Raw genomic sequence first — 13330 nt, 5'->3', positions numbered from 1 at the left:
GGCACTCTTTTAAGTCACATAGCCAAGAGTGAAATTTTTAATGGGGAAAAATGACAGTGATAAGTCAGAGTTTCACACAGGTGCAGTGACTGTCTTCCTTCACTGTGGCACCTAATAAAATGGTACATAGGTTCCCCTTGGGCTGTCCTTGGGAATGCTTTCTAGGGTCAGTTTGAACCACAGGGGATTCTGTAGTTAACTGACTTACCATTTATATCTGACCACAAATCGCACTGCCCAGCTATACCACCTACATTTACCTAACATAGTCCAAGTAACTTTTAACAATTTCCAAAACTCAAATCCACTCCATAAAAGCAGAAATATGTCCCTTCAGTGGTAGCTTGACCTGGCTCTTGTCAAATGGTCAGCATTGATAAAGAACACATCCCCCACTTTTGCTCTTTCATGGTCAGTATCCCTAACCATGGTTCCCTGTTGTTTTTCTCATGCTCCTAATTAACCCCTTTCTGATCTCTGGCCTCATTGCCCACTTTTGTCCTTGCCCTCCCTCTGGACTCAGTATGCAGTGCCGCTTCCCTAACTCTGGTCCTTGTCTTTCATAATTAGCGACTTACTTCTTCCTTGAATTATGCTGCTTCGTGATATTCTATAAACACACAACCTGGTCCAGCCTGGCCTTTGGGCTTACACACCAGTTGAGGTCCATGCCACCAACAAGCTGTTTGACTTACTCAAGCCCTACAGATGGAACTGGGACAACCTGATATTATAAGATAGGCACATCTCAAATAGGTTTTTAGAATATTCTGAGCATTAGTAGCAGTGCTGGTGGTATCAACCATTTAAGCCTCTGACCACTGTTTTGAAAAGGATAGTGTCAATTGGATATGAATACGCACACAGATACAGAATTTACTAGTAAGTCATAATTAACAATGTACTTCATTTTATCATCACAAATGAGAATAGAATCAGGGTGGAACTGAGGATGGTAACTGGGTAGGGATTATTTATTTTTCTCTTACAGATGAAATGACTGAGCTCAGAAAGTAAGTCATTCTCCTAACCAGGACCTCTGAGCACATACCTTAAGGAGGCCCTCCCTCCAGGGTAGTTTAATGCAGGGCACAGCACCCAAATGAGTGCCTATGTTTGACCCCCTGAGTGCCTTGCTGAACTCACATTAGTCCCAGCCCTACTCCTAAGGCCTGCTTCATGGCCAGTAAGTAAAAACCCTGAAGCTAGAGCTCAGTGTTACTATCAAGTTCATTTCTTGGATAAAACACCCAACACCCACTGCATCTTCTGACTTTCTCTGGAGAGCTGTATCTCAGCCTCTAAAAAGTCACTCCATGCACTACTCCTATGACATGCCTCAATTGGACTGTTTGGCCTGGAACCCTAGAACACCAATACCTTGAAAAGATGGCTTGAAGGTAGATCCTTCTTTGGTTTTCGAGGTTCCAATCCACATGGTTCTTTTTCCTTCTTTTTATCTTCATCTTCATGTTTAGAGCTTAGATGTGAAGAGACATAAGGGGAAAAGTGAGGGTTAGACCGTTTAGGTCATAGGGTACCACCCAATACCAAATGAAATGAATGGAAAAAATGAATGACATGAATAATCCCCCTTTTCTCCCCAGCTTCTTCTAAGATGAGGATCAGGTCACTCATTAGATAAATTTGCTGAGTTTCTACCTGCCCCAATTAATGCCAGAATGAATCCCTGCTTAAAATCTCCTAGGAACTCCTCATTGCCTGTAGGATAAAACATAAGCTCATTGTGATCTGGCCGCAACCTTTTTTTCCAACCCCATCTCCTTCTGCTCCTTTCCTCCACTTTTGCTCTAGACTCTCACATTCTCCAAACCTACCACCTAGCTCAAGCAACTCCTCTTTTTTGTTTGCTATTTCCCCTTAGAGACATGCCTCCTGCATCTTTTATTGTGGGGAACACAATACCCTTCTCAATTTGTCTGAATTGTCTTACTTCCAAGAATCCTTCCCTGATTCTCCCAGTCATACCTTCTTGCCTGCTGCCCCAATACTTTATCCTTCTATCTTGCATTACAAAGCACTATGGATCTGCCTTCAGTTCCTCCACTTTGCTTTGTAAACTAACAATCAAATTTAAAGAGGCAGAGCTCTGCTATTTCTATATGTATCTCCAGCACTAACACCGTGTAAACTGCAGCAGCAATATAGCACAGTGCCTGGCACAGAGTGGTACTCAGCCAGCCTTCCTTAAGGGGATGAATGATCCCTGTGCACCAGTGTACAGACAGCAGCTGCACTGGAGGGGCAAGGTAGACAGTGTCATGAAAAACCCGAGGACCAACGAAAGAATGCTAAGGAACATCAACACCCAAATGAGAACTTCTGCTTCTGGCATACTGAACTAGATTGACAACCACATTTATGTGGAAGGCAGAAGAAGAAGAGCCCTCAAAGAAACTCAGAAAAGGATGTCATCAAGGGAGGAAAAACACCAGAGATAGTAATGTTCTGAAAGACAATGGAGAGAGTTTTGAGGAGTTTCATTCATTCATCTAATTACTGAGCACCGTGCCCACTGTTAAGGTCATATGCAGTTTCCTGATGATTGGGGGCTGTGAGGGAGCCCACTAAGCATACCTCTTCCCAAAGTCTAAGATTAGCCTTTCTAAAAAATCAAATTTTCTCATTTTATAAATGAAAGGTCACAATGCAAATCTCAATGGTTGCCATGAGAATTGAGATGTGAGTAAAATGCTGAAAGCCTAGTATTGTTCAGAGCACATAGTGGACCCACAATAATTGTTGGTGTCCTTTTCTTCACTGAAGCATTTGCTGTGTTAGAATTACCCAATTCTTAGGTTCTCATTGCACATTGTTGGTATTTCTCCTAAAACATTAGCTGCCTTGTTGATGTATATGCCCTTGGTAATCCATTTTGCCCCTCAGTTCTTGTCTGGTAGTCTCGACATAGCTGGATCTCCATAAATAATTATAAAATTAAATTCAGTATTGTGGGGCACCTGGGTGGCTCAGTGGTTGAGCATCTGCCTCCCATTCAGGTCATAATTCCAGGGTCCTGGGAACAAGTCCCACATCAGGCTCCCCACAGGGAACTTGCTTTTCCCTCTGCCTATATCTCTGCCTCTCTCTCCCTGTGTGTCTCTCATGAATAAATAAATAAATAAAATCTTTTAAAAAATTCAATATTGTGACTCCTAGGAATACCATGAGGGAATGGAGTATGTTATTTCTGCTTTGAAACTCTTGTAGCTTCCCCTGACCTATAGTAGAAAGTCTAAATCTGTGCTGTCCATGTGTAGCTATTGTACATTTGAAATGTATCAGGTCCAAATTGAGCTGTAAGTATAAAAAATATTTGGATCTTGAAGACTTGTTATGAAAAAAGGATTATAAAATACTTCAAGCAATAGTTATTATATGGATTACATGTCAAAATGATAATATTTTGGATGTACTGGGATAAATAAAATGCATTATAATTAATTTTACCTGTTTCTTTTTACTTTTTAACAAATGGCTACTAGAAAAAATTTTAAATAACGCCAGTGGTTTGCCTTATAGTCCCATTGGACAGGGCTGGTCTAAATGGTAAATTAGGGAGTGCAGGCCTGGATCCAGTTCTGCATACTCCCCTGGCTTTGTTCCTGCTGCTCCCAAGGCATGAACAAAGGAGTTTGTGGAGTTATAGACAAACCTCAGTGTTGAACACTATGTCTTTGCTCAAACTTTTACTTGTGCCTGGAACATACATTCTGACATTTTCACCTGGCCAATTCCTACAGGTCTTTCTAGATTGAACTCAGTTGTCAACTCTTCAAGAAATCATGCACAGAGCCTCATCTCTGCTTCTATAACTGTTTAGCAGTGATTATATTATATTTTAACTTTTTACTTATATGGTCATTTGCCCCTCCATATAGCCTCTTATCCCCAACCATTCTGGCTTCCATGCCCATCTTGAACCAAGGGCAGAGAATATATTCTCTCCATTTATGTGCCTTAGAATCTAGTAGCAACTGAACAGAGTAAAAACTCAAGAAGCATTGAATTAATCATTTGATATGTGCCTACCAATTGCTCAGCACCATGCTAGAGGGTAATTATGGGGAACATAAATAGAGGCAGGCCAGGACTCAAGGAGAGAAATGAAACAGGCTTCCCCCATGATCCAATGCTTGTATTTTTAGCCTTAGCAAGGGAGCTTTGATACTTGCTTCTCCATACCTCAACAACCATGATTACTCTAATGCATTAGAAATAACTCCAGGGAAAGAATGGTAGACACAGACTCTGAAAATCCAGGTAAGAGCATGGCCCTTACCAAGGCCCTGCGCTGGACCCAGAAGTATGAGAGGCATCAGGAATACCAAGAACAAGAAAACACAGGCCCTCCTCACAAGGAGCTCACAGACAAGGTGGCAAAAGGGGGAGGAGAATAAGGAGGAAACTGGCATGTTAGCAAACAAATGACACACGATGATGTTAGTGCAAACTGTGTACCTTACAGAAAAGGGACTGGATACTTCTCTTTGAAGGAGGGGAATTAGGAAGGCTTCAGGTGGGGATGTTTGATGGTCAGTAGGTGTTCGCCAGATAATTCAGTTGGGTGAATTAATGAATTAAGGGAGCAAAGGCACAGAAACTTGGAACAACATGGTACATTTTGGAAACTAAGTTCTTTGGGAATCACATGATATATGCCTATTTGTGTGATTCCTACAGTCCAGGAGTCCCTGGGGCTAGTGGCCAGGTCCCCATCACTGCTACTGCCCCAGTGATTAGCAAGAGGCTGGCACATGTTGGAGACTCAGTAAGTGTTTGCTGATGAGTGTGATGTGGGCTAGAACAAGGCAGGACACCTGAATACTTTCTCTGTAGCAGGTACCTTATGAGGTGCTGGGGAGGCTGACCTGAGTCAGTTTCTGCAAGCATAGCTGGCCCATTGAGAAAAACAAGCCATCAGGGGATCAGTGGTTAGATCGACGCTTTATTTGAAGATAAAACTCACCTAAATTCTGGGTGGAGACCACTCTTCCACAGCTGAAAGGAAAGATGGAAATGGTCATTTTCATAAACCAATCCAAACCATGCCTTTGTTGTGTGATTACAGATCATTAGAGACTTGACCAAAAGACAAAGCAGGTGAGGTCTCAGGACAGAGCAAAGTGGACACGACAACAGAAAATTCTAGGAACCCTGGCCAGTGGAGCTGAAGTCAGTGTGAAAGGAAAACAAGAATTCCCAAAGTTATAGTACATGCCAGAGGCAATGTATAAACTGACTTAAAAGAATTGTCCTCCACATGTTTTTCCAGGAATGCATCTGTAGAATGAAAGCTTTCCAATCATTTGGGAAAATATGTGCTTGTGATATTGGAGTAATGTTTCTGTGGGAAGAAGGGGTAACACAAGTGTATCAGTCATGCTAGGAAGTCTCCTTTTCTGGTCATACACCCTCTGATCTGCAATCAGCTCTCATATGATCTAGATTTGGCACTGTTAAGATTATGTCCCAGTGACCACAACATGGCTCATTTATTCAGTCTTCATATAGATCTGATTCATTCATTATTTTGAATCTAGATAAAAATGCTGAAGAAAACAGAAAATAGCTAAGCCTTGAAAACGCTGCCACCAAGACAGTCTATTAGCTCATTTGCCCTCCTTTGAGGAAAGCCCTGCCAGCTCTCATTTAGGGACTACTGGTTTTTATTTTCCATATAATTCTAAGAAACTGGTGGCAGTTGGGGTAGAATGATAAGTCAGATGGACCTCTACTATATTATTTACAGGTTTAACCTCCTTGAGCCTCCAGTTCTCACCTGTAAAATGGAAGCAGTGATACTAGCTCACTGGGGAACACTGAGGATTAAGTGCTCCCACTTTTGTACAAGTGATGCTCTTCCATGTGAAAGACTCCCTGCTAGACACAAAGATGTTGACAAAGAAATAATAACTGTCGGAGAACAGACAGCAGTGACTACAGACAGACTTGTGGGGCCTTGGTGGAAAAACTAGCTCCTAACACCTAACAAAGGGCTAAGAGCATCACATAAAGAAGAGCATGAACTGTACCCACTCAGTCTGTTATGTTCCAGAGGATTCCATGTCATCAAGACAGGGTAAGACCCAGACAGGAATACTGAGATGAATGCAATAGGCATCTGAAAATTATGATATAAAAGTTAAAAATATGGGGTTCCTGGGTGGCGCAGTCAGCTAAGTGTCTGACTCTTGGTTTCAGCTCAAGTTGTGATCTCAGGGTCCTGGGATTGAGTGCTGTGTTTGGGTTCTGCACTCAGCAGGGAGTCTGCTTAAGATTCTCTCTCCTTCTGCCCTTACCCCTGCCATCTCTCTCTCTCTAATAAATAAATCTTAGAAAAAAAGTTAAAAATACGTTCATGCTTTTTTTCTCTTGAATCGGATAAACTCTAGTTATTTACAGAGTTCACTTGTGCAGAAAGGTTTATTATTTGGAGATGTTGCCAGATAATTGAACCATTTTAATGGAATGTTTCTACTCTCATTAATAAGAATAATCATTTATAGCTTTCAAGCTAGAAAATGTATCCAGAAATGAATGGGCCTTTCCAATAGGGGTAAGAAAACAAGCAGGAAGATGAAAGATCTTGACTAAGTGAACCTCGGGAGAGAAGACTGAACCTTAATTGACCCATTACAACATGAGGTAAGCACCTACTGTGTGCCAGGTGCTGTACTAGGAGCTTACCTACTTTGAGTTCTCTCAGCAATTCAGTGAAACAGGTATAAACTCCCTTATTTATTGAGCATCTACTATAGCAGATGTGGTAACCACAGGGCATATACTTCCTGCCCTTGTGAAGAATACACCATTCTACAGAAGACACAACTGGAGCTCCGAGAGGTAAAATGTTGGAAGAGATGCGGGCATTTACTGTCAAACTGTCTACCTGAATTTACCTTACTCTCGTTCTCATAATGACCTCAGATGTGGGCAACTTCTATTATCTCTATTTTACAGGTGAAGAAATGGAGGTTCAAGATCACACAGGCAGGAGCTGGGATTGAGGCCAGCAGGGACTCTGTTTGGGCCCTAATCAAGTCACTCCAAAGTGGCACCTAGCACTGTGCCCACCAGGAGCCAGAAAATGTGCCTTCAGAGGGCTGGTCATTCTTATGAAAGCACAGAATATACAAATTTGGCTTGTGTCACAGCACTCCTGTCTCTGAAGGGACCGTTATTAAAGGCTAGTTGATGCTGGCCGCCATAGATAAGGGGCCGGGAATGGATTAGGACCAGCTTCTCCCTCCCCCCCACACCACCTCTTCTATCTCTGTTATTACAGGCTACAGAGTCTTAGCAGCTGGAGTCTTGGAAAAGCCTCAGGAATAGGAGGTGGGGGGTTTGGGGGGAGTAGGAACCAAAAACAAAGAAAGACCTTTCTCTTTGCTCGTAAAAGAAACTACTTTACAGTCAATTCTGTATACCTGCTGTAGTTATAAAGTTCTAAAAAGAGGAAACAGTACCTTTTGAGGTTCTTCAATTTCAACTTCATAAGTTGCTAAAATAAATATGAAAAAGAATCATATCAAAGACAGTTTATTCACCCATTTCTTACAGCACCCAGGATTCAAGCAATTATGAAGGGCTGCATAATTCAGTTTTCTCAACCTTCAGAACATGGATCTATGTGGGGCTTTGTGTGTGTGGTTTGGGGAATTCTCGGGTCACTGATCCTGGCTTTCATCTCTCTGGGGATTTCTAGGATGGAATGTATGGTCAGTGAAAACACGTGAATAATCTGTTTCCTGTCTCGGTAAATAGATAGATACTCCATGCTTAAGAGACGGCATTGAAACTCAGTGGTTGCAATCCTAAGGGGAACTTGGAAGAAAAGGGAAGGGAAAAAAATTCCCCCTCCAAAAAGAGCCTAGATCCCACTTCAACAAAATGAACTCCATTTTAGGCTTGTAAGTGTTTTTCTCTGTGACTGTTTTTTTTTTTTTCCCCTAGTACAGCTTGAAAAGAGGAGACTGGCCACCCACAAAGGTTTGAATTCCTTTTGATTTTTTTTCTGATAGTTCTGTGGATTTTATTGAATGAGATGATGCCAACCTTAATTATTAACAAACACAAAAAGTAGCAAGAATGTGAGTTCAGAGCTCAGTCCTACCACTTCCTACCTGTGGGATTACAGACAAATTACTTCATTTTCTTGAGACTTGATTTGCTCATTTGAGAAATGCAGTCAATTAGTACCTGCTTTACACAGTTAACGGGGAGATTAAAGGAGATGATGTAAGAAATGGGACATATCTAGCAGAGCACCAGATGTTGTATAGAAAGTGATTTTTTTAAAAATAAAATTGCTTATTTGATTTTTCTTTGCTGAAATGTCATCTAGGGGCATGTGGGTGGCTCAGCGGTTGAGCGCCTGCCTTAGACTCAGGGCATGATCCTGGGGTCCTGGATTGAGTCCCACATGGGGCTCCTGTCTCTCTCTCTCTCTCTCTCTCTCTCTCATGAATAAATAAAGTCTTTTTTTAAAAAAAGAAATGTCATCTATAAAAGTTTTCCCCTACTATTAATGAATATGTGTGCACAATAAGTAGGACTCCCCCTGTTTTTCTTCTCTTTCTTGCTGCTACGGTTCTGAAGCTTCAGTTCAGAAAAGTGACCAAAAAACAGGTTGCATTTCTTAAAAAATGGACTCTATGCCCAGTGTGGAGCCCAACATGGAGACCCTGATTGAGACCTGAATCAAGATCAAGACCTGAGCTGAGATCAAGAGTTGGATGCTTAACAGGTGCCCCTTGTGTTGCATTTTGAAACCATTATTGTTCTACACAGAAAATCCATTGATAAAATAAATGAAATCCTAGGTTTTCTTTAGGGACTGTCTGCACATGATTGACACAAACACATAAAATTCTCTGTGAATGATTAATGCTATGCACTTCAACTTGAGTCATTGTACACTTTTATTTTTACTGATTTTTGAATCAAAATGTATTATTTTGCTATTCTTGTATTAAAAGCTTTGTTTAGTTATTAACACATAATAAATATTTGCTTATGATGCATTTGCTCCATCTCTATTCCAAATATGGATTTCTTTTCCAATTTTAAAAATGATAATTTCCCTCTCCCAATTTAGCATTCTTTGGTTTTCAAAGAATTAATAAATCATGATCTTCTTGCTTCTCATTGCTACCTGGGGACAGAGGTGATATGATTTTGTCTTAGAAATGGAGAAACTAAGTCTCAGAGGAACCTTACTTACCAAGGCTAGTACGCAAAAATACCCACTGAAAAATGCATTCGTAATTTGAGTATGCATTTTTTTAAACAAAGTAGAGGTTTTTCAAAGATAAGTTTTGCCATCACAACCTGCTCCCAAGGAAGGAATATAAAGGACAAAGGATTGTACCTCAGGGGCTCAGGAATGGAAAATGAGTCATAAGAGGAGGATGCAACCCACAGCACTGGAACCCACTCTCTCCCCTGAAGAGCTTTCTTCTAGCTGGGGAAAAAAGGACACACATCAGAAGATGGTCCTCAGCACCCTCCAACTGCTAGCACCATAACATGACTGCAGCTTGCGGGCCTTTGGCTTTTTCTCCATGTACTAACTCCCTGCATGACCTTGGAAAACCAAGGGGTGAGGAGACTATTACTAAAAATATAAAAACAGTAATAAAAAGCAGATAACATTTTTTATACTTACAGATAGCAGGCACTATGCTGTGTTTAAATGTGTGATTTCACTTAATTCATACAATAATCAATACCGACACCACATTTCACTGATGAGGAACAGATGCCCAAAGAGTGAAGTAACTTGCCCAAGGTCACTCTATTAGCAAATGGTTTTCAAACTTCCTTCCAGCCACAGAATCATTCGTTTAAATGGAATATTGCTCATGAGCATACGTAGAACTTCTCTAGTTGATGTTATCCTCAGGAGTCTCCAGTACCTCTCAGAACAGTCCTAGGGCCTAGGAAGCACAGTTTGAATGGCTGGTCTAGATTACCTCTGAGAACAATTCTGCAGAGCTTCTAGAATAGCCTAAATCCTGCTTACCCACATTCTGGATAAAAGGGCAAAGCCTCAGAAAGGCACTAGTGCTGAGCTGTGCACCCCCAAGGAGATGGTCTTTGTTTTCCTGACATTGTTCAAAGGACAAAGTCATGCAATGGTGACAGTAAAAGCTAACAGCATCATCCTTCCCTTTCTTTTCTTCCCTCCCTCTTCCCATTTCCTCCAGAAAGTTATAATTTAGATTCCTCACCCTTGGTGGGCAGAGAATGAAAGAAATATCCATTTTGAGTTAAACTTTGTAGAATATGTGAGACTTACATTGATATTTATTTTATTTTTACCTGTGGCTATTCAGTTGCTCCAATACCATGAAAGCCTATCTTTCCCATTAAATTCCATTTTACAATTTTGTGAAAAAAAAAAAAATCAGTTGGCTGCATTTGTGTAGTTGTGTATTTGTGCATTTGTGTAGCTCTGGGTTCTTAATTCTGTTCCATCATGCTGTGTGTCCTTCCCCATCAATGCCACACAGTTTTGATTACTAGAGCTGTAATTCTTGAAATTAGGTAGTCTGCTACCTCTTACTTTTTCAAAGTTGTTTTTTTATTTTAGCTATTCTAGTTCCTTTGCTGTTCTATATACATTTTAGAATAATCTTGTCAATATTTACAAAAGACCTGGCTGGGATTTTTTTATAGGAATTACAGTAAACCTGTCTATCAACCTGGGGAGAATATTTTTTCTACATAGAGTTTTCCAATCCATAAACATGGCATATCTCTCACATTTATTAATGTAACTATTTGAATTATCCCGTCAGCAATTTGTAGTTTCCAAAATTTAAGTCTTGTAATGTTTTGTTAGATTCAAACCTAAGTATTTCTCTTTCTTTAGCTATTTTGAATATTATACTATTTTCCAATTTTAGGGGATGCCTGGGTGGCTCAGCAGTTGAGTGTCTGCCTTCAGTCCAGGGCATGATGCTGGAGACCTGGGATTGAGTCCCATGTCGGGCTCCCTGCATGGAGCCTGCTTCTCCCTCTGCCTGTGTCTCTGCCTCTCTCTGTGTTTCTCTCATGAATAAATAAAATCTTAAAAAAAAGATTGAACTCATTTCCCAATTTTAGTGTGTTCATTGCTAGTCCATGGAAATAGGGCTTCATGTTTATCTTGTATTCTGTGACCTTGCTGAACTCATTTATTAAGAACTAAGAACTTTAAGAGGAACTCTAAGAACTTTTTCTGTTTTTGGTAAATTCCCTGGGATTTTCTACCTAGGTAATTCTGTCATCCGAAAATAAGGACAATTATTTTTTTTTAAATTTTTAATTAATTAATTAATTAATTAATTAATTAATGATAGAGAGAGAGAGAGAGAGGCAGGCAGAGACACAGGCAGAGGAAGAAGCAGGCTCCATGCACCGGGAGCCCGACGTGGGACTCTATCCCGGGTCTCCAGGATCGCGCCCTGGGCCAAAGGCAGGCGCTAAACCGCTGCGCCACCCAGGGAGCCCCAGAACAGTTTGATTTGAATATCTTTTATTTCCTTTTCTTGACCTATTACACTGACTAGAACTTGGAGCACTATGTTGAATAGGAGTGGTAAGAGTGGACATCCTTGCCTTGTTCCCAGTCTCTGGGGGAAAGTATTTAAGGTTTCTCCATTAAGTATCATGTTAGCTATAGGCCTTTTTTTTTTTTTTATGCTCTTTTTTTCAAGTTGAAGAAATTACCCTCTATTTCTATTTTTCTGAGGGTTTTTAAAAATCATAAATAGTAATTGAATTTGTCAAATGCTTTTTCTGCATAGATTGATAGGATTGTGATTTTTCTTGTTTAGGCTGTCAATAAGAACTTTATTGATTGATTTTGATTGATTTTTGAATATTGAACTAGCTTTGCATCCCTGAAATGAACAGCATTTGGTCATGGCATAATTCTATTTTATATCTTGCTAAATTCTATTTGCTAATATTTTGCTAAGGATTCTTATGACTATACTTATGAAGGATGTTAATCTGCAGCATTCTTCTTATGCAGTGCTTCTGTCTGGGTTTGGTATGAGGGCAGTACCAGTTTCTCAAAATGAATCAGTAAGTGTTTCCTCCTTTTCCATTTTTCTTGGAAAGATTGAGTAGAATTGGTGTTAATTCATTTTTAAACACTTAGTAGAATTCTCCAGTTGAACAGCCCTAGACTTTGAGATGGTCTTTTTGCAAGTTTTATGTTTTATTAATTAATTAATTTTTAGATTTTGATTCCAGTATAGTTAACATATTGTGTTCTAGCTTTTTTGGTAGTTTCAAAATTATGGCTTCAGTGTCCATAAAAGTTACAGGGCTATTCAAGTGATTAATATTGAGTGGTTTGAGCTTTTTTGAGGAATGTTGCATCTTTAAGTTGTCAAATTTAGATATGTAGAATTGTTCATAATATCCTCTTATGGTCCTTTTGATGTCTGTAGAGTTTGTAATGATATCTTTGTTTCATTCATGATACTGTTCATTTGTGTCTTCTGTTTCTTTGTTAGTCTTGCTAGAGGTTTGTCGATTTTATTGATCTTTTCAAAGAACAAGCTTTTGCTTTCATTGATTTTTCTCTACTGCTTTTCTGTCTTCAATTTCATTTATTTCTGTTCTTAATCTTTATTCTTTCCATCCTTCCACTTACTTTAGATTTATTTTCTCTTCTTTTTCTATGTTCTTGAGGTAGGATCTTACACTTAAGGATTTTCTTCTTTTTTAGTGTAAGCATTTAGTGATATTAATTTCTCTTCTGCATTCCTTAGACTGTGTCCTGCAGATTTTGACATATTTTCATTTTCATTCATTCAATATATATTTTTATTTTCCTTTAGAAATGTGTGGCTTTGTTTCTAAGTGTTGAGAGAGCTTTCTGTTATCTTTTAGTTACTGATTTCCAGTTTGATTTCATTGTGGTCAGAAAATACATCATGATTTCAATTTTTTTCAAAATGTGTTGTTTTATAGCCCAGAATATGGTCTACCTTGGTATATGTTTATGGGTGCTTGAAAAGTATATGTATTCTGCTTCTGTTGCATGTTCTATAGATGTCAATTAGATCCTGTTGCTTGATGGTGTTGATGAATTCTTCTGTATTCTTGCTGATTTTCTGAGTAGGTGTTCTGTCAATGTGCAGAGAGGGGTGTTAAAGTTTCAAACTATGAGTCCATTTGTCTATTTCTTATTTCAGTTTGTGTGTCACATATATTACAGCTCTGGAGCCTGGTGCACACACATTTAGGATTGTTTTGTCTTCTTGATGGATTGACCCTATTATCATTACATAATGTCTTTGCATCT

The 13330-nt window shown here is 39.6% G+C and overlaps 1 protein-coding gene across 3 annotated transcripts in view; it reads right to left on the bottom strand.

The window, feature by feature from the left end:
* Window positions 1-13330, bottom strand: part of FYB2 (FYN binding protein 2) — a 121008-nt gene that overhangs the window by 37922 nt on the left and 69756 nt on the right. For all 3 annotated transcript variants that reach the window (XM_041772392.1, XM_041772393.1, XM_041772394.1), the window contains 3 exons: window positions 7491-7525; window positions 4991-5022; window positions 1381-1480 (listed from right to left, as the gene is read on the bottom strand). In XM_041772392.1, coding sequence (XP_041628326.1) covers window positions 1381-1480; window positions 4991-5022; window positions 7491-7525 — 167 coding nt within the window. The remainder of the gene's footprint in view (window positions 1-1380; window positions 1481-4990; window positions 5023-7490; window positions 7526-13330) is intronic.

This window comes from Vulpes lagopus, chromosome 10, assembly GCF_018345385.1.
Source record: "Vulpes lagopus strain Blue_001 chromosome 10, ASM1834538v1, whole genome shotgun sequence".
Taxonomy (NCBI): Eukaryota; Metazoa; Chordata; class Mammalia; order Carnivora; family Canidae; genus Vulpes; species Vulpes lagopus.
This window is presented reverse-complemented; position numbering and strand designations above follow the sequence as displayed.